The sequence below is a fragment of the Geospiza fortis genome, unplaced genomic scaffold (assembly GCF_000277835.1).
Source record: "Geospiza fortis unplaced genomic scaffold, GeoFor_1.0 scaffold428, whole genome shotgun sequence".
Classification (NCBI taxonomy): Eukaryota; Metazoa; Chordata; class Aves; order Passeriformes; family Thraupidae; genus Geospiza; species Geospiza fortis.
In genome coordinates this window covers 117923-143331 of record NW_005054409.1, presented here as the reverse complement: position 1 = coordinate 143331, position 25409 = coordinate 117923, and the positions used below count along the sequence as shown (strand labels likewise).

The 25409-nt window shown below is 40.8% G+C and overlaps 1 protein-coding gene across 3 annotated transcripts in view; it reads left to right on the top strand.

Annotated features, from left to right (window-relative positions):
• The window catches only part of USP6NL (USP6 N-terminal like), a 106597-nt gene that overhangs the window by 24230 nt on the left and 56958 nt on the right, over positions 1 to 25409 (top strand). For 2 of the 3 annotated variants that reach the window (XM_014309180.2, XM_031061314.1), the window contains exon 2: positions 23450 to 23523. In XM_014309180.2, the coding sequence (XP_014164655.1) occupies positions 23450 to 23523 (74 nt within the window). Of the gene's footprint in view, positions 1 to 16704; positions 16880 to 23449; positions 23524 to 25409 lie in introns of those variants that run through there. The other variant, XM_031061315.1, reaches the window with a different exon arrangement.

Here is a 25409-nt window from a genome sequence, read left to right as displayed (position 1 = left end):
GAACAAGCCTTATCCTCAGTCTTGCATTTTCATAGCTCAGGTGAAAATATTTTTCTGATCTTGATTTTGGTGGGACGGCAGTTGTGCAGATGCTGTTTTCAAGCATGTAGAACTTTCTTCTTGTTGACTATCAAAGGGTAATGCTGATGTTATTTGACATAAGCAAGTATATTTCTTTCCTTGAAGAAAAACTTGTGCTGTTGTGATGTGTATACTTGAAGCACTGAGGGATCATCTAATTTGTTTTAATATGTTCCTAAGTTTTCAGTATTTTATCCTCATACTTATGGAATTTACAATTCAGTGTTAAATGTGAATGTTGATGTCCATCTTTGTCAATTGAGAGAGTGGTACAGAATTTATTTAAAAAGCTTTAAAAGGTGACAGTTTTTTTGTTAAATTGCAGTGGATATGATTAAGCAGTGATGCAGAGATAAATGCTAATATGTTTGCTTGTTTGTTTTCAGTAATTTAAAATGTGGTGAATATTTCAAAGTGACAGGGTCCCAGCTGGGCATTTTCTACAACAGGTAATTATAGCAGTTGGGTGGCTTAGACAGTGCTTTGGTGTATATTGACATTCACAACTTCCCTGGACATCTTATCTGGCTTCTTCAAAGTATTTTTGTCCTGTTGAACTTCTAGATCTTTTGGTACAGCTTGTTACGAAAACATCCAGACCTCTCCAATCAGCCATCAAAGCAATTTTAAATTTTTTTTTTAGTTAATCCTGTCTAACAGCAAATAAAAATACTGTTCTTTTAGTGGATTAGCTTCCACTATTTCATCCTACTGGTTGCAAATCCAAGCAGTTTCTTTAAAAGGAAATTATCTGTCAGCATTAGTATTAAACTATCCATAAAAATGTTAATTTGAACTGAATTTCCAGATCAAACAGAAAATGTAATTAATGTCAGTTAATTAAATTCTTGGTGGAAATGAGAAAATAAGTACACAGATGCCCAAGACTGCTGTTGTCTCCGTGCTAATAAAGCAGCTAACGAGGCATTTTTAGCAGTACCTGGAGGGGGCAGGTCCTTGGTGAAAATAATTTTCTCAGGGAACAGATTCTGCTCCCTTCTGCTTCACGTTCCAGGTGAGGTAGATTTTCCCCCTACTGTTATTTTCTGTAGCATTATTACATGTCATCACAAACAAATGAAAGGAAATAAATGTGCAGGCAGTTGATCACACACTCTTCTCTCCAGGAGAAGAGCACGACCCCATGTCAGGTGCCATGGTCCTTTAACTCTGCACCCCAAATCAGGGTATAAATCTTGGGACCTGCCACAAGGGCTCCATGTGTACAAGGGGGCTTTGGTGTAAGATGAGTGTGGGCTGGCTGGCCACAGCTCCCACAAGCAGATTGTGGCCACATGGAGAAGCTTATGGATATTCAGCTTGTGGACTTTGGATACTCTTGTTTGCCCAGTACCACTGCTGGATTGAAGGTGTTCTTTCTACCACTGGGAATAGCTCGAGTGCACACTGCACATGGAATTGGTGGTCAGAGCAATAACTCTGCAAGACAGGATTGACCAGTTCCTTTAGACTCAGGGTGTTCTGAAGACCACAGGGGTTTTGTAGTTTTTAAGCCAGGTATCACCCTCATTTAGAGTCGAAACCATGCATTCTTGGGGAGTGAAAGTTGTGTGCTGCCATTTCTATTTTCCCCTCCCTTTCCACTGTGTGTGTGCTAGTTGGTTTTGTTGTTTGTTTGGTGTGTTGGTATTTCTTTGTTTAACAGTAATTTTTTGTCTGGCACTGTTGTGCTTTCTGAACATTATCACCATCTGGATGCTCCACTCCTATTGCACATTAGCCATAGGACTTTTATAGTCTAATGCAGATATTAATGAAAAGTAAGTGGAATACTAGGAAAAACAGTCTCCTTATTTCCCTGTAGTTTAATTCATCATTGAAAAATAGGTTTCTATTAAAGGAGCTGAAAATCAAATGTCTTTTTCTTAGCATTCATGTTATAGTGGTGTAAGTGATGGCTGCACCTTCCCATCCTTGCAGGCATTAGTTATATCTGGACATGGAGTGGACAAATGTAAGCTTTCTGCCTATTATTTTTTCAAAAGAAAACAGCAAAGTCCTGTAAATTTTGTGGGCAAATCAGATCGCACAAAACTTTCTGCATTTATTGACTGGAAAATATTTTTATTCCCTGAAAGGGAATAAAGGGGAAATAGTTTTTTTTCTTTTCCTTGCTTTTAGATGAGACGTTCTTCTTTCGAGATGCACTTAATATACCAAGCAAGATTAATATGTAACATTTGGAGAGGAAGATGAGTGTGAACAGACAAGTTTCACCATATTGCTATGTGCTAATTTTCCCCCCAAAATATTTTGACTACAGGGCACTCTTCAAACCCTTTTTTGTCTCCACTTAGTCAGAAGTATCTTACAGAGGTTAAGGCTGAGTTTCAGGCTTCCTTTTGAGAAATAAATCCTTCAAAGTTTTAATTAATAATTTTGGTTTACTGATTCCTGTCACAGTTAGAATGGAAGCGAAGCTTTTGTTGCTAAACCCCATTTCTGAGTGGGAAATAGCAGGAGTCTGAAGGACATGGTTATAATGCAGTTCACAGGTCTCAACTGGAATGTGAGAAGTTGCCTTGATCTGAGACTTCCTCTTGCTGATAGAAAAGGAAATACTGTTTGTGCTAATGGAGGGACTTTGGTAACTTGAATATGCTGTGATCTCTCCTAGAGAAATATTTTCTGTTTCATTTAAAGTCACATTGTTTGGATTGGTGGAACAATTCCTCATCACTTTCAAGTGTTGGGTGTTCCTGGGATGTTTCCAGGGCTCCCCAGTGTGCAATCTACTGCTGATTTCAGGCGTTGCACTTTGCTGTGTGATGTATAAATGGCTGCACCATTGCTCTGTGTCCTAATTTTTCTCCTTCTATAAAGAAAAAAAACCTGACTAATCCTTTCCTTTTTCTGATGCCAGCTGTACGTTGAAAAGACTTTTAAAATGTTTTGAAAAAACTCCCCATCTATGCTGCAGCTGCATCAAGTCTTGAAGCCACCATGTCACATCACTGGGTGAAAGAAAATGTTGTGTTCACAGACTGTAGTGTGGATCACACATTGCACAAATCAAAGATATGTTTTTGTCAATTCTGTGCCGTGAATTAGTACTCTGGCTAGGTTTTGAAAACCGTGGGATGAATGCTAGTCTGGAGCTTGCCAAATCTATAGATGAAAAAGAAAATAAGCTACACAGACTCCAATTCCCACTACTATTTAGTTTATAGGCATTGGAATGACCTTCTAATCTGTGCAGTGATAATTGCCTGTTTTACATAATGTGTAAAGCTTTGCAGAGGAGTATTTGTAGTGATAGAACATGTATTAAAAATCATTGTCTGGCAACTAATAAGAATGTAAAGCCATTCTATAAATAGTGCAGATAAGCTCTAAAAGGAGGAATGAGCAAATATACTTAGGCAAATCAAAAGACAGCTGTGCTGGGCCTGGACTGGGCATTTAACATAGCAGTGGCTCATGAACTGTGTCCATGCTGGGAGGGAGTGAGGCACTGGAGGCAGAGATGGACAGAGGAAGGCTGGGAGTTCAACATTCCTCTGTATTTCAGCAGTTTTTTCCAGGCTACATCAAACCTTGGGTAGAACATAACTTGGAGGTAGGAGTGCATCTCCCAGATAGTTGAACCTGGAAGGAATCCAGCTGTGCATACTTCCAAGTCTCTTCCCAGCACAAAGTGCAGAGCAGTAAATAGAGATGATCTGGAGCCTTGCTCCAAAGCGCTCTTCCAATTTAGACTAAAATGTTATTTATAGAATTGTGTGGAACATCAGTAGTCTTTTATCCCAGATTTATGATCTTGGCATTGGATAGAATAGCCTAATGAGGTTTTTCTTGGAAATAAATGGAATTTCTGGTAGGCTTGATATTTCAGGGGCAGAGGGGGATCGAGGGATTATGCACTAAAGCATTGAAGACTGACATTTATAACTTGGGTTTTTATGTGTTCTGCATTTTGAGATTAAGTGTTAACTTAGTGGCAGAGTTTCTGTTTGGCCACTGTCCTGGGCTTACATGGCAAGGTTTTGGTAGCTGGGGCTGCAGAGGTGGCCAGTGTGAGAAGAGGCCAGGGTCTGCCCCTGGGCTGGACACAGCCAGACACAGCTTGCTCCAAACAGGCCCATCCTGGGCCAAAGCTGAGCTCACCAGTGAAGCTGGTGACACCTCTGAGATAAGATAGTTAAGAAATGTGCAGCAGTTGTGAGAGAGGAGAGAGATAAAAAAAGAGTGGGAATTAACTCTGCAGACCCCAAGGCCAGTGAAGGAGCAGGAGAAGGTGTTAAAGCACCAGAGCAGAGAGTCACTTGGCAGCTCTGGAGAAGACCATGGTGAGGCAGCTGTGCCCCTGCAGCCCATGGAGGTCCATGGAGGGAGCAGAGATCCACCTGCAGCCCCCCTGGAGAGCCCTTGCTGAAGCAGGCTCCTGGCAGAAACTATGGCCCTGGAAGAGGAGCCCACACCAGGAACAGGTTTTCTGGCAGGAACAGCAGCTTGTGGGAAAGGCCCCTGCTGGAACAGTTTGTGCAGGATTGCATCCCTTTGGAGGGACCCTGTGCTGGAGCATGGGAAGAGTGTCAGGATTAAGGAGCAGCAACACCAAGTGTTATGGGCTGACCTGTACTATTTTTAATTGCCAGCAAATTAGTTTTCCCAAGCCAAGTAGGTTTTTCTCATGAGTGTAATTGGTGAGTGGCCTCCCTGTTTATCTTGATCATAAGCTTTTTCTTCTTTTCTTTTCTCCCAGTTAAGTAGGAGGAGTGAGAGCAGGTCAGTGGGCATCTGGCAGCCAGCCAAGGGTCAACCCACTACAGCAGTGCTGAGGATGTGCACAAACTTAAACTTTGCAGGCCTCTGTTCCTGTGGGTTCTCCCCAGTCCGTGTTCCCTGGAGCTGCCAGTGATGGCAGCATGAGCAAATTCAGCAGCTGGGCTTTTCTGTCATTGCACTCACATGATCCTGTTTACCAGCTCTGCCCAGAGCAGTAACTTCCAGCAGAGCAGGAGACAAAGAGCAGTGATGTGGTCAACAAGCACTGTAAATCCAGGACTGGATGTCTGAATGATGTCCTCCTGTCTTCTCCTTTCTGCTCTCTTAATGTACTCTGGGTAAAATCTGTGTTAAAAAAAAAAAAGTAGTTAATAAGCTTTGTAACATTTCCAGCTACTGGTATGTAGTAATTAGTTTTGAAACAGTTTTAACTGGTATGCCAGTGGACGTTGTGGAGCAATTTTGGCTGATAAGTGTTAGAAATTCTAAAGTCATTGCTACCATTAGGAAATGTCAACAAATTATCCCTTGCATCCTAGCTGTGATGTAATTTCATGATATGAGGAGCTTGGAGAAGAGATAATCAAATTAAGGCTAATGAGAATGCACTTGAATGTGAGGTGGTTGCAGGTGGACAAGGGGACACAAAATTTTCCTGCTGCTGTTGAATTGCTATTTAATAGTTTAGTCTGGGCTTTGTTTATTTGACTAAGCTGCCTTGGCAATTTCTGATTCCTTTTTCATTTAAAACAACTTTTCTGTTGTATTTTAAATTTTTTTTCCTTTCAAACCTATTTTTACCTGACATACAGCTTTCATCAGTTGAGTTCATAGATTTCTGATTAGTGGAAAAACTTTTGTTTCCAATTAAAAACTAAAAAAAAACCCCAAAACAATGTAGAGCTTCCTATTTGGGAATATTTTATTTTAATACAAAAACATTAAAAAAATGACTCTAACATGAAAACTATTGCAGCTCTTTAATTTTTTTTTCCTCCACAGTTAAAAAACCCCTGCAGATGAGCTTGTTTCCCAAGCATTCTTTTTCATTCTGAGCCAAATGTGAAAAGTCCTTCAATTAAAATTTGGCTAAATCCTACAGTCCCATGTGAAAGGCTGTAAATATTTGGTATTCTATTTATATGAGCTAAGAAGCATGAACTTAAAATGCTGATGGCTGAATGATGTATCAGGGAGCTGTCTGCCACTGGACCAGTAATGACATACCAGTTTCACTGAGGAATAGTTACCTCTGAGGTGTGAGAATAAATTTGCCTTGCTTGCCCTGAAGTGGCCACAAAGCAGCTGTATCTGATGGTCACATCATTACAGTGGCTTAGAAATATGGCAGTTCCCTGTGTCATATCCTTATATCCTTAAAACTTGGAGTTATCTAAAAGGAGGCTATAAAGTTTTTTTAAAATAAGCTAATTTATACCTTATTAGTATTATTTTTGTGCTGGTAAGTCTCAGTTCTGTGTTTTTCAGTTATTTACTGTTCATAGACCCTTCACACTTAGGCTATAGCCTATTCTCCATTTCTTTTTCTATTTTTTCTTCATCCTGTTAAGAATGTGCAGTTGTTTTGCATCCACATTTTGCCTCTATGAGTTTTCCTTTAAACTTTTAACTTTTTCACATTTTTTTCCTGACATTTCAGCATTGCTTGTGTAAGCAGAGAGCTACCAAATAGTGCTGATGTAATACACAGGTGTGAAGGAGGAAAACAGGTGCAAGGTGGTGGGAGGATTGGTACTCAGATTTGATGGAATGTTGTAATCCCATAACCCTTAGTGATGATGCCTTTTGCATGCTTTAACTTGTCAGCTAATTCTCTTCTAGCAATTTGGAACATCATCCTCTTGAAATGTCATTTGTTAGCTCAAACATCACACTTCCTCCCCCCTGCTTTCTGTATCCTCTTATTGTTTGCATTTGTACTGTCATCAGGTGTGACTTGTGAATTCTCACCACTCTGCTTCTCAAGTCTCAGGAGGTGTTACATCACAGGAACAGTGACACAGGGCACTGCCTTGCTGTGTGTCAGGGTGCAGGTTGCACTGTCCAAGCTGAGCAGCAGTGCTTGGGCTGCACTTCCATCAGCCCTGGAGCTCTGGGTGCTGCAGCCTTCACCTGCATCCCCATCTGTACCTCTCAAACAGGGGGAGAGCCTCTCATTGCATCCCCACCAAAGGATTTTTAATTTAGTAAAGCCTCATTAGCTGAGTTTCAAATCCGTGTATTTGCTTTGTGCATTTGCTTAAAATCCTGTCTGTTTATCTGAGAAAAAGTGACTGAGTCTTTGTTGGAGCTGGTGATTCAGTGAAACACCACCTGGGCTCAGTAGCACCTGAAGAATAATGTCTGTTTGTGATGCTGTTTTAATTGAGAGAGAACTTCCCCAGGGTGTGCAGCTGACTCATTTTTCAGAGAAACCTGTCATCAGTGTGTCTGAGGTGGCCTGACTGTTACCCTGGGATTAAGCAGCCTCTTGTGTCTCAGGTACAAAGTACTCTGAAGCTTTTGTTTTTCTACATTTATAGCACATGATATCACAACAATGTGAACCACTGGTTCCTGTTGTCAGTGCTTAGGTTTTGTGTGCTATTCCAAAACAGTGGGTGGTGGCAAATAGAGTATGTGTGAGTAATTTTATTGTGTTTAATAGTTACACCCCTGGATTTTTCTCTGCCAAGGAATAAAGTGAGCTAGAGAAGGAGAAAGTGTGGAAATTCTGCTCACTAAGCAGAGTAAGGTTCATACTGATGACTAATGCACCCTAAAAGTTGTTGTCTTTAGTGTGGATTATAGTAAAACAAATTGAAGTAGAAATGATATCTCTTCTTTTTCCCCCAGTCTTAAGAGAGATTGAGTTGTTTGTAAATTCTTTCAAGAACTTGCTGTCACAACAAGAAGTTTGTTGTTAAATTGAACGGTTTCAGAAAACTCTAAAAACAGGAGAAATATTTGGTAGTTTTCATTCACTTTCAGACTTGTGTGATAGATGACAACTGTACATCTGCTGAAGAGGGAAGAGTTGATGAAAGGCTGTTGGATTTTCATCCAGTTTGAAGCCCTTGGAGTGATAGTTCCTAATCCTTCCAAAATGTTGTAATTCAAGGAACATTCATTAAGTTCATCCTCTTAGTTTCCCATCCTATTGCTAGACCTTTCAGGAATATGTGTACAGAGATGGTTTTGGTTTGCTGCATTACAGTTCCTTGCTTCAGCAACAGGCTTGGGCTTTGGGCTCTGTAGTAACATCAGAAATGCAAAGCTGTCATTTGAACATGTATTGAAGAAATGTTTTCAGTTGTAAGAGGGAACCACAATTTGTAACCAAAATAAGTTTTTCCCTTGCAAGTAATTTTGGCTTTACCTTCAGTGATGAAAACTTCACTGATGAATTTGCAGAATTTCCCTGTGAGGTCAGTAGATTTCAAAATGAGTGTTGCCCCTCCCTCATGGGAAGGTTTCTTGCCTGACTACTCGGTCTACCTTTCCAGGTCAAAAAAAGAATTTAAAGGCTATATAGGCTCGCATAGAGCTTTGATCTCTTAAGTTTTTTCTCTGCAGCTGGTTTTAGTTACAGCTCAAAGCTGTTGTCTTGTGGAGGTTGGTTGGTTGGTTCTTGCCTGGGTAACCAGTCAGCCCTGTTGCTCCTGGTCCATCTGAGCTGCACAAACGAGAACTTGAACCCTCCCCAAAGTGCTGAATATCTTAATTGCATGTCTAGAGGCACAGCAGACAGTGGGTGGATGTGTGTTCAAATCCCAGCTGGTGCTGTTCCTCCTTCTCTCTGGTGGAGAGAGCAGCTCCTGTCTGCCCTAGGGGAGGTTCTGCAGTGGGTCTGCTTTTCCCAGGGAACAGGATCCTGTTTGCCAGGTGCAGCTCCACAGGATCAACCAAGTTGTGACTCTTCCTGTGAATTTCATCTGTGGGGGATATGAAATTCACAGAGGTTGAGAGGGATCTGTTGGGAATTAAATATGTTATATGGGCTGGACTGGAATCCATGAAAGGCTTTATTTGTTTATTGTCCTAGAGCTAATGCTGATAAACTGGAATAGGGATTTCCAAAGTACTGCATCAGTGGTTGTATTAGATGATGTAGACTTTCTCAGTTCAGTGAGTTTAAAACTGCCTTCTTAAAATTTCAGGTAATTTTCTGCTGAGATATAAGAATCTGTGACAAATAGATTTTTCTGGGTTATGGGTGGTTTTCTTTGGTTTGGCTTTTTTCTTTAACACAGTGTAGTGGTTTTAAAGCACATCATCATTAGTAGGTTCAGTGCATTATTGACTTCAGCATAAACAAATGGATTTTTTTCTTGATGGCTGTGTATAAGGCTTAGACTAGAATTAACATCATGTTTGTTTTGCAGTAGGAGCTTGTTAAGATGTTCACAGCATGTGTTTGTAGTTCATTTTGCATCAGTACTGAAATAAAAGCACTGATTTTGGGAGAAGTAGCGTTGAAAGCTTCATGGTGGTTTTGTGTTACTGAAGTACCTCAGTGCTTATCTTGTTCTAAGCCAATAAAAAGAAAGTGTTACTGATATGCCTGCCTGTTAATGCACTGATTATTAAAGTTATTGTTTCTGTGCTACAGCAGTTTAAATTAATAATTATCATCTTACATCAACATTGGATATTTGTAAAATATTTTCAGAATATCCAAAGAATGAGCCAAATGCTGCCTCTTGCTGTGATCTCTTACTTGAAGGAGATTTATAACCTCTTTGGAGAATTCTGTTCTGACTCTGTATTGTCCTTCAAAATCAAAGATTCAAACAAATGCCTTTTCATTTTCATTTTGTGGTCTTTTTCTACTACAGCTTTGTGCCTGCCTCTCAGTGGTGCTGACATTTCAGTGTTGTCTGTAATAAACTGGAGTCAAAGGTTGGGGAAAAAGACCAAGACATTTTTTGGCACACTCTCCTAAGTTTTTGGGATACATTACATCTAAAATGTAATTTGGTGCTTCCTCTAGCAAAAAAAATAAAGGTGATGGATCTAATGTAGGTAGAAGGTTTTTCTTACTGGTACAGTATTCTGTAGATACACAGCCAAATAGTTTATGATCTTCTTTTCTTCCCCCTTTCTCCCTACTTTTGGCTCGTTTTATCCAAACTCTGAAGTTGTTCTATATTGACAAAGGTTTTAACTGATGCAAACTAGGTGGAGGCAAACAAATTCATACTGGTATTGCTAATTGGCAGTATGAATGCAACCTGATTGTGATTTGGTGGGTACGGCACTGGGATTTATTGCAGCTGCTCTGCTGGGGGCTGGGACCAGGCACACAGGACAGGCTTGGAGGCCCTAATTCCTGTTTTGCATGGGAAATGCCATGGCTGTTTACTTTGTTTTGTTTACCAGTCCTCAGTGAAACTGAAAACAACAGAACCTTCTTGTCTACCACTAACTTCCTTTTCTCATAGCAGAGATGAAGAAACTTCCCCCATTTCTGCTGCCATTTGACAAACTTGTTAACCTTTCATCTGGTTGTCTCTTACTCCTCCAGCCTTTCCTATAACCACTTTATAAACATAAAAAATATGGATCTACTGCTGCCTGACACTTAAAATGATTTCAGATGTTCAGAAGGGATTTCAGCATTTCTTCCCCTCTCTTAAATGTCATTTTAATTTTTAAGTTAATGACAGCAGTAAGCAGCCAGTTATTCAGCTCCATGCTGTGTAGACATGACTGATACAAGAGGGCAGGTATCTAAATTTGCCTTGATGTCTTCCTGTGGACTTACTCAAGCTTATCACAGAGCCACCAAGAGAAGGTTTAGTGTCATGTGAGCTTCTTGGTGCCATTCAGACTTTTCAGAGGATTCCCTTAGAGGATCCTATTTGTACTTAAGGTATTATTAGTGCAGTTAAAATGTTTATCTGCTCTAAGATGAATAGCTCAGAGACAGGGTAATTGAAGAAAGCTGTTCAGCAACGGTGAACTGAGCTCTAGTGTGTAACTCAGTATTTTTATTTTTTTTGTGAACTGCTTAAGTATGTTAGGATTATATTTAAAGTTGAACAGAAGGGCCTTGCAGCTGCTCTCACTGTCACTGTGCTTTTTAGTGGTTCCTTCAGTGTATCCCAGTGGTAGATGGAGGGATACCTGAGGTCCACACTCTGTGGTGCGGCTCACAGCCGTCTGTCCAGCAGCCTGTACTAACTGGTGTAACTTGTGTAACATGCTCTTGCTGGGTGTCTTGGTTTGAAAAGACAAGTGTTTGTTAAGGAGGGCAGGAGCCTTCCTTGAAATGGAAAATGACAGAATCAGAATATGACCTGGCAGTCTGTGGATCATGCTGTTGGTAGCTGTTCCATTAAATGGTGGCTCAGCCCTCCTGCAGTGCCAGGTGTGGTTCTGCTGGAGCAGAGATCCTGTACAAGGGTGGAGTTTTCCTCTGAAGCTCCAGTGGTGGTGTAGGTGGGCCTGGTCTTCCTCTGGGAATGCAGTGGAGAAGAAAGCTGCTCCTCTGGGAATGCAATGGGAAAAGGCTGCTTCTCTGTTCCAAATCCCAGATTATATCCAGGTAGGAATGCTTGGCTCTTCCCCCTGGGTGGTGCATCTCCCAATGGGATGATGGAATTTTATCAGCCGTGCAGTGACACTCAATGGCCATGAACAGAAGATATTTCCCAGAGGGAGGATGGGATGTGGAAGAGATAAAGCAAACTGCCCAATGAACAGAAGATAACTGCCCCACCTCTAACAGATTGCAAATAGAATACACACATCTTACAACCCAGGACACTAGAATAAAGGAAGAAATGGTTTTTCATCCTACCACAACTTTCACAATATTTAAGATTTTATTTTTCTGTTGTGTATTGGGCTGAAACTGAATTTAAAGCTTGAAAATGAATGTCAAGGTCTCCCCATGCTGTGTCCACACAGGCAGAGCAGCAGCTCAGCCCCTGGGAGACTCAAGCTCAGGCGTGAGCAGAGGCTGCAGGGAGGTTTTCTCACACCTTTGTGCAAGGACTTGTCCTGTGTGCTTCACATTGGCTGTTCCAGGAGAAGGCAGAAAAGTCAGAGGGTAGTAGTACATGTGCAGCTGGGGAGTAAAATCTGGTGATTTCAGGAGCTGCTCATCTGTTGCTTGTTTGTGAACACTTCCTTTTCCAAAGTTTCATGTGGGGCCAGCAAGGTTTGAGCAGTGCCTGTTGAGCTGCAGCTCGGTGCCAGCCCTGGGGCTGTGGGTGCTGGGCAGGTCTGGGGAACTGCTGCTGCTGCATCCCCATGGAGCTGTTCAGGTTCTATTCCTGCCACCTTCAGTCAGAGCTGGTGTTTTTCTGAGCTGGCTTGGAGCTCTTTAGTCTTGCTAAGTGGCAGAATAGCATGTATTACAAAAACAAGCCATCCTTTTCTTCCTGTTGTAATCAGTTAAATCGGCTGTGTAATTAAATGATGAGCTGGACTGTGGGTATTTCAGTGTGTTCACAGCTCATGTGTGGAGAACAATTCTCTTTATTTGAGCCACTATAAAATGATACCAATATCAATGAAATTTTGTAATTAGAAACATGTTGTAGTTTCTCTAGCCCTACAGAAGAAATAAACCAGCTTCCTCAAAAATTAAGAACTGCCCTCTTTTAAAAAACTTCATCCAGAGTCTGTATGAGTGTTGTCTTGGTGGTGTTTTAAACTGGGAATAGACTTCACATCATTAACGCTGAATTTTAAAATATAATTATTGTTTGCTTCATTAATTGTGACTAATGCAGAGAGAAAAATGATTAATCAGGAGACTTAACATAATTAGTGCAGTGTGGCAACTGACTACTTAAATATAAGTCTGTTAACGTGGGAAGCATAGCTCTTGTTTTGAAATGTTCTACTTTGTGTCAGAATTAAAAATATCAGAACCATTTTACTCTTTAAATTGATGTGGCAAATCTTAGTGCTGTGAAAACATTCATATTCTACCACTAATTATGATGTTCAAAACAGGAAATCTGAAATTATGTTGGAAATAATGTCAGCATTTCAGAGAATTTTTTAATGTTATTTTGATTTATGTTGCTGGGAGAAAAACAGATTTTATACGTCATCCTGATATATGGCATTGGGAAAGCAAAGAAGAAATTTATTGCAGAGAACTGGTATGTTCAGTCTTGCTGAAAGATGGTTTTGCTTGTGTGTTTAGTAGCCTGTCTTGGTTAAAAGAAGTATGAACAGGGTCAGTGTACAGAAGGGGTACTTTAGTTCTCAAAAGCCTCTGGGAACTGCAGGTATAATATACTTTAAAAGTGCAAGGAATTTAAAAAAAAGAGGCATTTTCAACTAATTTTGCTTATAAAATCATAACCAGCACCTGAAAAGCCACTGGTGTAAAAGTATGCCTTGACTTATATTAGGTTGAGGGTGAAATTCCTGAAATATTTCTGCTTTTCATCTGTCAATACTCCTTCTGAGGTCAAGTGTCTGATCTTCCCATAAATGCAGCAGATGATTTGCAGCATATTTTATTAAGACATAATTATAAAGGCTAGGGCTAGTGCTGGGAAAGGTCATGGATTAAAGGGGGAGTGTGGGAGTAATACTCATGAGCTGTAGATGAAACAGATTTTATGTTACAGTGAGATCAGTTCCAGCCACAGCAGGAGTTCTAAGAAATGTAATCTTTCCATGGAAAACCATAAAATGATTTGCAGTAGTAGAAAACCTCCTGTGTTTTTCCATGAAGGCTGTGTCTCTGTTGTTCCATGGCTGCTGGGTTAGCACATGTGTCACACTCTGCGCTCGCTGTGTCCCCTGGAACTGCAGATCTGCCCCCACGGCCACTGCAGCAGCTGCTGGGCGGGCTGAGCTCAGCAGTGTTTGCATCTCCCGACAGACAGACATGCAGGTGAGTGACCACTTCTGTGTGGCCACAATGCTGCTCTTTCATGGCACTGAGGAACGAGAAAAATTGTGATGAAAAGGCCAGATACCACCTACACCCTTGGGAAGAGAAGAACAAAGGATGACTTAAGCTTAGACATAAGACATTAGCTAGTTGTGGCACAAGTCAGACCAGTCTTTGCATACTGGCAAGCCCCAAATTATACCCAGCCTGAGTTTTTACATTGAGGTCTATTAAGAGCTGACATAAATGTTTCAGGTTGTGTTGACAGAGGTTTGGGCAGGAGGGTGGGTTGTGCATTGCTTTTGTCCTCTTTTTCTTTCAAGAAAGGAGCATTGTTCAAAATTGGGCTTACTCTTTTCAGTACTGCTTGTTGAAAATTGGCAATTATGGTTTCTTCTGGCTTTGCAACTGATTATGTTAACCTTCAGCAAATTAATTATCTTCTGGCTCATGACTGCACACAACACTTTGTGAAATGGAATTACAGTAGAACCCTGCCAGATCTTGTCATTCCACTTTGTAACCCTTGTGGGAACTTTCATAAGGCTCAGTAGTGAGGTGATGACATGAGAACTCCAACTGCAGTTTCCAGCTGGTTAGGTGTAGGTATTGCTGATGGAGTGATCTAGTTTTAAGGTTTAATTATTTATATGAAACACAAAGAAAACCAAATTGCAAATTAGGACTAATTAAATGGCCAAGTGTATTTTATTAGAGTATATTCTTTTTTCTCTTTTATTCTGAGTTTTTTGCTTTCATTGCTCCATTAGCTAGAAATGTTAATAGGCTACGTTATTAAAAATAAAATGATAGGAATATTGCAGTAACTGATTAATATTGGTAGAGTTTCTGTAAGCCCTTTAGTCCATTGTTGCTTAAAAGCAAGATAGAGTATTTGATTTAAATGCTATGCAATACATAGACTCCTAAATTCTTATTTCATGTTTTGACACTCTGTGGAATATTGCTTAGCAAGGCTGCCTTGATTTCCCTGCTCTTGCTTTGAGTCCTTTGGAGATCACTTTAAAATTGATTTGAGAGGGTTTTTAGTAGCAGTTAATTCTACTAATTTCCAAAGTGACCACTTTCCATTGGTGAACGTGCAGTGTCTCATAGGGGATGCTGCAAAACTGCAAGAGCTCTACCATAGTGAAACTTGATTTTTCATTAAGATGAGAGTTCTGTCACATTTCTTCAGGGAAGTTAAATCTTTACTGTCATATTTTTCACTCATTACTCCTCATACTGTAAAACTACACTAGTGTCTACTCTGAATGCTGACTATTAAGAGGGAGAGGGTGGATGTGTTTTGCTGTTGCAATGGGCTTTTTTAGTGCAGAGCATAATGCAATATATTGATTTTCCAAAGAGTTTTACTCTATGTTTTCTGTGTGTAAGTCTACTTGAAAGACACCCACAAAATCAGACAGGCTAAACTTGAGAGACATAGGAGAAGTATCAGGATAGCTATCTCTAGTATAGCTATAGTATATATACATATGGATCAGTAATATGGCTTATTTCTGTCTGGGATTAGTGTGTGGTAGAAGAGCAGCAGTGATGTTAAAGAGCAAATTTGTTTTCAAGTGGTGAGGTGGTGAGAGAGTTAACCTGGGACAAATGCTTGTGTTCATTGTGTGTGTGTTCTTGTCATCCTCACCACAAATATGCTCACAGATAAGGAAACAGAAAGTAGCTGGTTTCAGTTCAGTAGTTCTGTTATGAGCAAAGTGGAAGATGATTATTTCTGTGTAGCAAGAGGATTGTAGTTGTGTGTGTCAGCAGTAAGAAAATGCTGCTTTTGAGGGAAATGTGCCTGGTAGCGGAGGTGGCACTGGCTTAGTCTAACTCATAGTGATTCCAGAGACTAAACTATTGACACCTGGGCTTGGGTGGGATCCACGAGCAATAATCAGTGGTAAAGACAAAGGAGCTGCTGCTCATTTCCAGGCTCAGCGCTCTGCCACACGATATGGGGAGGAAGGTTACAACAATTGAAGGAACTGTTCTTTTTTCAGTCTCTGGGGAAAAAAGAATAGTCCAACACACTTGATCAGATCTCCTGTTCCTGGCATTTTAACACTTGTCTGAGTGCAAGAAAACCACAGGAGGGTTGAGGCTGGAAGAGACCCTCTGAAAGTCATCTGGTGCAACCTTGTGCTCAAGCTGGGCTGTTCAGAGCTGCTTGCCCAGGACATCTCATGAACATCTCCAAGGATGGAGAGAGATTCCACAGCCTCCCTGGGTAACCCGTGCCAGTGCCACTGATCATCTTTCAGCTGGCTTCACACAATGTCTGGTAGTGTGTGTGCCCTGACTTGCTTAGCTTAGGATATGGAATTAGCTGGTTCCTGGCTGCTGGCATCACTTAGCAGCAGTGTGGCAGGGTGAGAAAGCATGTGTGGGGGCTAAAATCTGTGCAGGATAATGACTTTGTGTGTTATGGGATATTTGGTACAGAAATCTGTTTTTCAGGTTTTACTCCTGAATTTTTGTACTTTTATCAACAAAATGTTGTTGTCAACATCTGACATCCTAGATGTTTCAGGTTCCAAAGATATCTTGAGGAGTAAAGGAATTTTCATCAGAAAATATGTAAAATCTCCATCCTTTAAGTAGGGAATGCCAGTTACAGAAATCTAAACTGTATTTTTTAGAGTTACCTAATTTTGTGGCTTCTTAGGTAATAAGCCAGGAAAAGGGCACTTCAAGCCCCATTTCAAGTAAGTCCTTTGAGTAAAACGCTTTTCCTGCAGCACTTGGAAAACACCAGTAAGAATTCTTGCCCAAGAGTAGAACAGTGATGTGTCACAGGAGCCCTGGCCTCTGAGGCTGTTTGTTCAAATCCTTTTGTTTATTATGAGCTGGAATGCAGGGCTGTGGGCTGGGCTGGAGAACACCAGCGTGGTGCCTTCGTGACACTTGGCATTAACAAATGGCATCTTTGTTCCAGCCTCTGCAGCTCCTGCAGCTCTAGAGGGGCTGTGTCTGGAAAAAGGAGCACGTGTCAAGTGGCTCAGTTGTGTGGAGCAAATGCAGCAAGTGGAGGAGGAGAACTTTCCCCCCGGTCATTTTTGATAAACTGATTTAGAATATGGTCTAGAAGCAAACAGATTTACTTCATGAAGACTAAAACAGAGCTCTACAAGGACTGGGAAGAAAATGACAGGCTAAAGACTGGTAAAGTGTTGTGTAAAATTTTATGTACTGGTCTTTAATTGTTTACATTGTGCTGTTATTATCTCTCATTTCAAATTATTGATAACTGAATTTTAACTAATAATATTTAAGGAATATAATTATGTTTAATGGTGGAAGAAATGTAGCTCAGTTAACTTCTGGAAATAACATTTCAGAGAAAGTGTTGCTATGCAAAAGGGATTGTGTTTCTAACTAACCAGTTCATTTTATTTTAAAAGCTCTTCTCTGTTTTACAAATTCTCTTTGCATGAGGAGAAAGTATAATAAATGACGCTCAATCCCTTTTGTTCAGAGCAGCTTTAGTATTGATGTGCAGGTATTTACCAAGATTCTTCCTTTTGAACATGGTGTACCCACAGCAAAATACTATTAAGTGTGCGTCATGGCTTTTATTTCGTTGTTTATGGGAATGAACTGGAAGGAAAATAAACAGCCTGAGTATTTAAGGGACTCTCTGCTATGACCAGAGAGTTTGTTTATTGCACTGATATGTGCTTTGAATGTGTAGATGCATAGCAGCTGGTTGGTGGTGCCTGCAGACAGGAATTTGTGCCAGTGCAGCTCTTTGAGCAGTGGGATGTGTAATGTGCAAACAAGCAAGAATTTTAGTAAAGCAATGGGAAACAAATTAACATTTTCAATTCTTTTGGTGTTTTCAGAGTGCTCTGCAGTTGGTGAGACAATGGTGGTGGGTTAAAGGACCAAAAAAGGAAGAAATCACTTTTCAGAATTTGGGATAAGGTTGCACAGGATGCTCTTGGTATATTGAGCCCCATGGAAAGAGGCATCACTTCTGAGGGTGCTGGTCCACAGTGGGTGAGCCTGAGCCAGTGTGTGCCCAGGTGGCCAGGAAGGCCAGTGGCATCCTGGGCTGTACCAGAAATGGTGTGGCCACAGGACCAGGGCTGTGATTGTCCCCTGTACTCAGCACTGATGAGGCCACACCTCGAATCCTGGGGTCAGCTTTGGCCCCCTTGTGACAAGAAGGACATTGAGGTGCTGGAGTGTGTCCGGAGAAGGGAATGGAGCTGTGATAGGGTCTGGAGCACAGGTTCTGTGCAGAGTGACTGAGGGAGCTGGGGGTGTTTATCCTGGAGAAAAGGAGGCTTGAGGGGGAAACTTACTGCTCTCTACAACTCCCTACCAGGAGGGTGTAGCCAGGTGGGTATCAGAAAGCAAGGCAACCCCAATGAGGGGGAGAAAGACAAGGAGGACTCCATCTTATCAGAAAGCTAATTAATTACTTTATTATACTATTTTATTCTATATTATATTACACTATGTTACATTTCATCTAAACTGAATTTGCCAAGCACTCAACTCAACTGCCCTTGTGACTGTGAGCTGACAGTCCCAACACACACACACACTTGGCCCTGATAGGCCAAGGAAACAAAACACCATCACTCTGGGTAAACAGTCTCCATATTGCATTCTACTTTGGCACAAACACAGGCACAGCAAATGAGATAAGAATTGTTTTGATCATTCTTTTCTCTGCTTCTCTCAGGTTCAGAGAATGTGAATCCCACAGGTGGGGGGACTGGGCTCTTCTTGCAGTAACAAATGCCAGAATGAGATGAAATGAGTTCAAGGTGCATTGAGGTAGTTTAGATTGGATATTAGGAACAATTTTGTACCCAAAAGGGTTTTTAAGCTCTGGAAAAAGGCTGCCTAGGGAAGTGGTGGAGTCACCATCCCTTGAGGTATTTAAAAGCACTTGGTGCTTGGGGTCATGGTTTAATGGTGGGCTTGGGACTGATGGGTTAATGGTTGGACTCAATGATCTTAAAAGTCTTTTCCAACCCAAACAAATCTGTGATTCTTCTTAAATTTATGGCACATCTGTAAGAGGCAGTTGATTATACTGCTGCTGATGCATGAGCACTGCAATGTACCTTGTACCTACTGCTCCTTCAGTGTAAGGTACTCACTGAGGCTCTCAGTGGTGCTCATTTCATACTTCCTTCATGAGGTTGTTACCTTTGGCAGGTGAGGTACAGCCTGGTCATTTTTTAGGCTGTTTCAGAGACAACAGCTCCAGTGAGTAGCCACAAACACCTTTCCTATAAATAGTATGACTACTTTTGTAGGGACTAGAGATGTGTGCTCAGTGGATTGCACATGGTGGTCACTTTAAAAAATGCTGTGCCTTATTAGTTTGCAGTTCTGAACAGGATTAGAAGCCATGCAGGATTAGACAAACAATTCAAAATACAGGTACTTAGTAAACCTTGTAGAGCAGCAGCTTTTCTTTTTGTGGGAAAGACCAGTGTTTTACTGTCTTCTGGCCATTCCTCCCTCAGCAGCAGCTGAGTTCTGCCCGGCTGTGATGAAAGCCAGGTGTAACTATGGGCTCTGTGTTAGTCGCCTCAAGCAGGAGCAGCCAAGCTGCTGCCAGGCTGTCACAGGCTGTTCAGCTCCTTCTTGACTGGAAAAATAAGGGATAGTCCTGCCAGTTCCCCCTCCTTTATTCTGGAAAACTGAGTTACTGCAGGGAGTGCAAGAGGGATCCCCATTGTTTTTAGCTCAGTGATTTACATGAATACAAAATGATGTTGTTGTAAATTTTTTCCCCCACCTTCTCCCTCCCCTCACATTAAAATACATGTTTAATGGATTATAGGGGGTCCTTGGGTCAAGATTCTCTGGTGTCTGTAGGTGACTCCATCCACAGCCACTCTTCATCCACGTGGAACAGAAGAGAGAGATGTCATGAAAGCAAGACTAAAACAGGATTTTTTAATAGTTTCATCAGATCATGAAACCATATCTCTTTCTTGCAACAATCTCTATCCTTGAGAAGTTTCAGTAAAATTTAGGATTTAATTTTTACATTTATGTGTATGCTACAACTTTATTTTTTCTTTACTAGTGTTTATTTTTACTTGGATTTGTTGTTTTGTTGTTAAATGTCACTTATGGCAGTTAGTGTCTTCCACGTAGTTTAGCGTTCATTAAGAGAACATAATTTTATATATTTTTAGTTTGCATTCTGTCTTTTACTCCTGAGGAGATTCAGGACACTTGGAAATTTTCACAGTGAGAACAGCCATTGGAATAATCTCTCCAGGGCAGTGGCAGATTCCCCAAGACTGGACACTTCTAAGATTCAGCTGAACTGGGTGTTGGACAGTCTTGTCTAGACTGTGCTTTGGCCAAGGAAGCTTGGACTGGATGGTCCTTGAGGTCCCTTGTACCTGTCCTTCTGTGATTGATGCTGGGCAGGATTTTAGCCATGCTGCTTGTACCTTGTTTAGCAAGCCATTGTTAACAGAATTTACCATCAGGTCATTGCTAATATATTTTCCCATTTTTTAGTTCAAATCAGTCCTCTGTACTAATTAATTGACTATATATTAATGTTGACCTCATTTGAGATGGCATTGTTTCCTGTATAATCTGTAATGCAAACTTTTCATTAGTAAATTTAACCATATTTGTATCATATCTTTAACTGGTTTTACTGAGATAACACTGAACAAAACTGAAGAGACTTTATAGAATACCAGTTATTTGTCTTCAATTTCATAGAGATGCATTCTTGTGCCAAAGAATTTTTCTTGTTCCCGTATTTAGCTTTTACTTTATCAGGAATCAATGTGTAATTTCTAAGTTGGAGGTATTTAAATATTTCCTCTTATAAGAAAAATCATGTTTAAAGCTTATCTCCCAAAATAAAAGCTCTTGCCCCCATCTCAAGCTGTTTTCTGGGTTTTCAGTATGGATGGATTAATGGAACATTGAACTATCTCAGCGCAGCTGGAAGGTTAAGATGATTCTGGCAGAAAGCAAAGAGGATTACTTTAAAGGCAATGAATATGATAATTTACACACTAAATGTAATTGAATTGTCATGAGACACAGAACAGGCCAAACTTTGATTCACACATTGCCTGTGCAGAGGAAGGGATGGTAAGCCATGGCCACGTTTTCAGCAAAATCAGGAACTTGCTTTCTGGTGTAGATAGATTTTGGAATTCTTTTAAGCAAAGGTTTAAACTTTGTTCAGCTTACACTGTTATTCTGTCTGTGTTTTTGAAGATCTATGCGTGTCCTTTTGAGCACATTTTAAAATAAAAATAGAAACCATTTTAGTTCTGTTTAAAAAAATGTATCAGCTACATACTATGTCAATGTATTGACTACTGTGTATTACAATATTGTCTGCTTATATTCTTTCACTCTTTCTCAAATCTAATCTCTTCTACTTGGAAATTAATGATAGGACTTTAATCTGTTTATTGAAGGTCAGCAGCAGGTGAGCTTTAAACTTTAAACAAGGGAACTTTTCCCCACAGCTGTCCATTGGAGAAGTGGATATTTGGGTCAATCAGTACTTGAAGTTGCTGAAGGAATGTCAGGTTTCTAAGGAAGTTAAAAGTTTTTAAAATCTCATAATTAGTCTTGTTTAAAGACTTGCTGTAAGCACAGATCTGTTTTACAGAAGGAAGCACAATTTAATTTTGGTTACAATTCCTTTATCTTCTCACTTTGAAAGTAAAACCAGTGTTCATCCACTGCTTTTTGTCAGTGTTGATTTGGTAGCTTTAGTGGACATTGTCAGTTTAGCAACACACTGTGTCAACTAGTAAAGTTCTGATTCTGAACCAGATTGTTGTAACTGTGCTGGGGGAGTGCTGGAGTGCCCTGGCAGTGGTGTGAAGTTGTGTCTGTGCCCCTGGGTGTGACAGGGCTGGGGAGGGGCTCTGGGAGCTGTGTCTTGCTCAGAGCTCACATGGGCAGCCAGGGTAACAGAGCCCTGCAGTGGCTGTAAACTGTGTCAGAGAAAATCAAACCTGAGACCCAATTTCTTTGTGTCTCGAGTCCCTTTTCAGCTTGGGAATAAAGGATCCAGCACCAAAGCACAGGAGGAGCAGTGCCCTGCTTGGACACACCAAAGTCTGAGCAGTATGAAATGATTCTACTCACCCCTTATCTTACAGGGAGGAAATGATTTGTCAGTGTTGTAGCTTAGAGATGTGAAGCTTCCAAATATAGCAGATTCAATTATTTATTTTTTTTTTCTCCCTCAAATAACTGTGTAAATACATGTATGCTGGTTCTGCTGCACACTGGAGAAAATGACAGAGCTCTGTGTATTCTTAATAAACAGGAATAATGTGATTGGCCAGTGATGGTGACAAAGGGGGCCAGGTGAGGTTAACCAAGTGTGACTTCTGGGGGTCATAAATGAAAGCTTTGAAGAAGCAGCCAGACCTTCCCTTAGGGAAGCTTGGACAGGCAGTGCTGTTGTCTAAATGCTGGTGCTGGTGACTGTGGTGGGTCATACTGAGGTTCTCTTAGTGTTTCCCTGGAGAAAGGTGGAGTGAAAACAGGCAGAGACCATGTTAAATCTCTAACAGATGGCTTAAAAGGCCACCTTGGCACAACTTCTTGTCTAAATGTTGAGAAATATGTAGGTAACCTTTATTAAAGAAACACTAGGTTTGAACAAATAACTGTGTTAATGTCATATGATAGAAAACTGTAATATCTGATCTGTTTTTCTATTTCATGGCCCAGATGGTTGGTATGTACAATTCCTGAGTTTCATTATGTTACCATGAACTAGATAGTGAAAAAATCCCACATGCTTAGAGTTATTTTTATAACAATGTTAGATTGAAATATATTTTAAACCTTTTTCAAGCCTTGCTTTATCTGAAGTTCATTGCTTTTTAATAATCAAAAGAATTCAGTGCTTAAATCTTTCACAAACTTATTAATTAAAGCTGATTTACCTCATGGGTTTGATATAATTTTATTTGGGATATTGAAGTGCATTCTGTTGTTGGATATTCAGAATAACAACTTTTCCTTTCTTGGTGCTCTCTGTTTCTGTCCATGTCCTGGAGATGATTTCTCCTCAAGGAACAGGACTGAGCAAAACCTGAACTCCGGTCATGTAGTAAATGCTGCATCTGCAGTGTCCTCATGTCTAGTGCTTACTCACACACTGGTTTTTTGTTTTTGCCTGTCAACCTTCCTGTTGTCACATCCTTACACTTATTCCAGCTCTGAGTTGCCCAAGTTGCAATTCTGACACTGTAATGACATCCTTCCCTGTTTTCTGAGAAATAAGTTGTAGGCTATTTCTAAGAAGCCATGCAGTATTTCTTCAGTATTCCAAGATCTCTGCAAATCCTGTAATTACTTCACAATTTTGTTTGAAGCCAATAGTGAATGTTTCAGCTTTCTTTGACTATTGGAATGTTTGTGGAATTGCCAGTTAGTGGCCTTTAGTACTTTCTTCAGTCTTTCAGTTAGTGGGTTGTGCGGAATTATTTCATTACAGTATTTCATATCTACATTGGTGGAAAATCAGAAATATTCTAAACTTAGCAATGAAGATACTGCGCAGAAACTGTACTTTGCTTTGAGCAGTATTCAGGACATACCCCAAGGTCATATTTTGCTTTGACACAATAGTTTTGGCATTTCTCCATTGAAGTAGTCTCCCTGAAGTTGGTTTTTCCAAGTATTTGGCTGCAGTTCTTTTTTCACAAGGGAGAAAATCTGAACAACATGATTTTAATTCCTCTACAGGTGCAGATGCTGAGCAGGATGCTGCTATCAAACTTGCCCAGGAACGAGCAGAGATAGTTGCCAAGTATGACAGAGTAAGTGAACTTTTTAGTAATTTAAAAGACATTTTATAATGAATCTTCATAATATATCTGTTTAAAAAGTGAATCATGATTCCAGCTAGCTGTTGTTTAAAATACTCTGTTGAGTACTAATCTGGTGTTTAATGATACACTGGCCTCTGGGTGAATTAAACTCTCTCTCCATGGGGATATTCTGGATAATGACTCAACTCGTTTTTCAGGTGCATAGCAAGTTACTTTGGGACTATTTCAGGGAGTGTATTGTATTAGAAGTAATGAAAGTGGGGTGTTTGAGGATGCTCAGTGTATCTGTGAGATCAGAAGGACTCTCATTTTACTTTTTATTTATTTAATCTTTTGTTATGGTAGTACAAACACCGAAATCATAGCAGAAAAAGTAAAAGATGAGTGAGCTGTCTTGTTTCTCATCTTGTTTTGGGGAGCTAAAGAAATACCTGGTCATACCATGTTTGTTCTTTGCCCCCTTGTCAGGAAAAGCCTGGCACAGACTGTGCCCAGAATGCTTACATAGTAGTCAGGTATTTTTGTAACACTTACGGACTTTTTAAGTGTCGCGGGAGTACAGAGCAGTAGCCTTGTTTGTAGAGTTCATGAAGTGTTTTATGTGCCAGACTTACTGGTGGTTTGCACAGAGTGCAGTAAATGAGTGGCTCACCTTGGACTGAGGAAAAACCTGCTTGTGTGTGGCAGGCTGACACCAGCTGCTCCTCAAAGCTGCTCAGTCACTGCCACCTCAGCTGGGCAGGGGAGAGAAAATATAACAAAAGGCTCATGAGCTGGGATAAAGGCAGGGACAGATCCTTCACCAATGACTGTCATGGGCAAAGCAGATCTGAGTTGAGGAAATCTGTTTAATTTATTACCAATCAAATCAGAGTAGGACAATAATAAAATAAACACTGGATCAAAAACATTTTCTCCCCACCCCTCCCTTCTTCCTGGGCTTAGTTTTGCTCTCAATTTTCTCTGCCTCCTCCACCTGAGCAGTGCAGGAGGATGGGGAATGGGGGCTGTGGTCAGTTCATCCCACGTTGTTTCTGTGACTCCTTCTGTGGTGGTGTTCACAGGGGTCCCAGGATGAGGGAAGAGATGAGAATGTTGACTCCATGTTTCAGAAGGCTTGATTTATTATTTTATGATATATATTACATAAAAACTATAATAAAAGAATAGAAGAAAGGATTTCATCAGAAGGCTAGCAAGAATAGAATAGGAATGATAACAAAGGCTTGTGATGGACTGAGACAGTCCGAGCCAGCTGACTGTGACTGGCCATTAATTAGAAACAACCACATGAGACCAATCACAGATCCACCTGCTGCATTCCACAGCAGCAGATAATCATTGTTTACATTTTGTTTCTGAGGCCTCTCAGCTTCTCAGGAGAAAAAATCCTAAGGAAAGGATTTTTAATAAAATGTGTCTATGACATCCTTCCTCCTTGAGGGTTTGACTCCTTAAACTCTTCCCTTTCTCCAGTGGGGATATCCTTCCCATAGGCTGAAGTTCTCCATGAACTCTTCAGGATGGGTCTTTCCCATGGGCTGCTCCAGCACTGGTCCCTCCATCAGGGTCAGTCCTTCAGGCACAGGAGCTCCAGCATGGGTCCCCCATGGAGTCACAAGTCCTGCCACCAAACCTGCTGCAGTGTGACCTGGGCCATGGCCAGTGGCAGGTCCATATTGAGCTGGCTTTGTCTCTGTTGGATGTGCAGGAGGCTTCCAGAAGCTTCTCAAGAAACTACCCCTGAAGCCCCCTGCTACTAAAACCAGGCCACACAAATCCAACTCACTTTGTGTTCTGAGTGGTGGCCTGATTTCATAGCAGTAACCTGTGCATAGCCCACACCAGAAGCGGGTAGAGCTGAAATGTAGTTA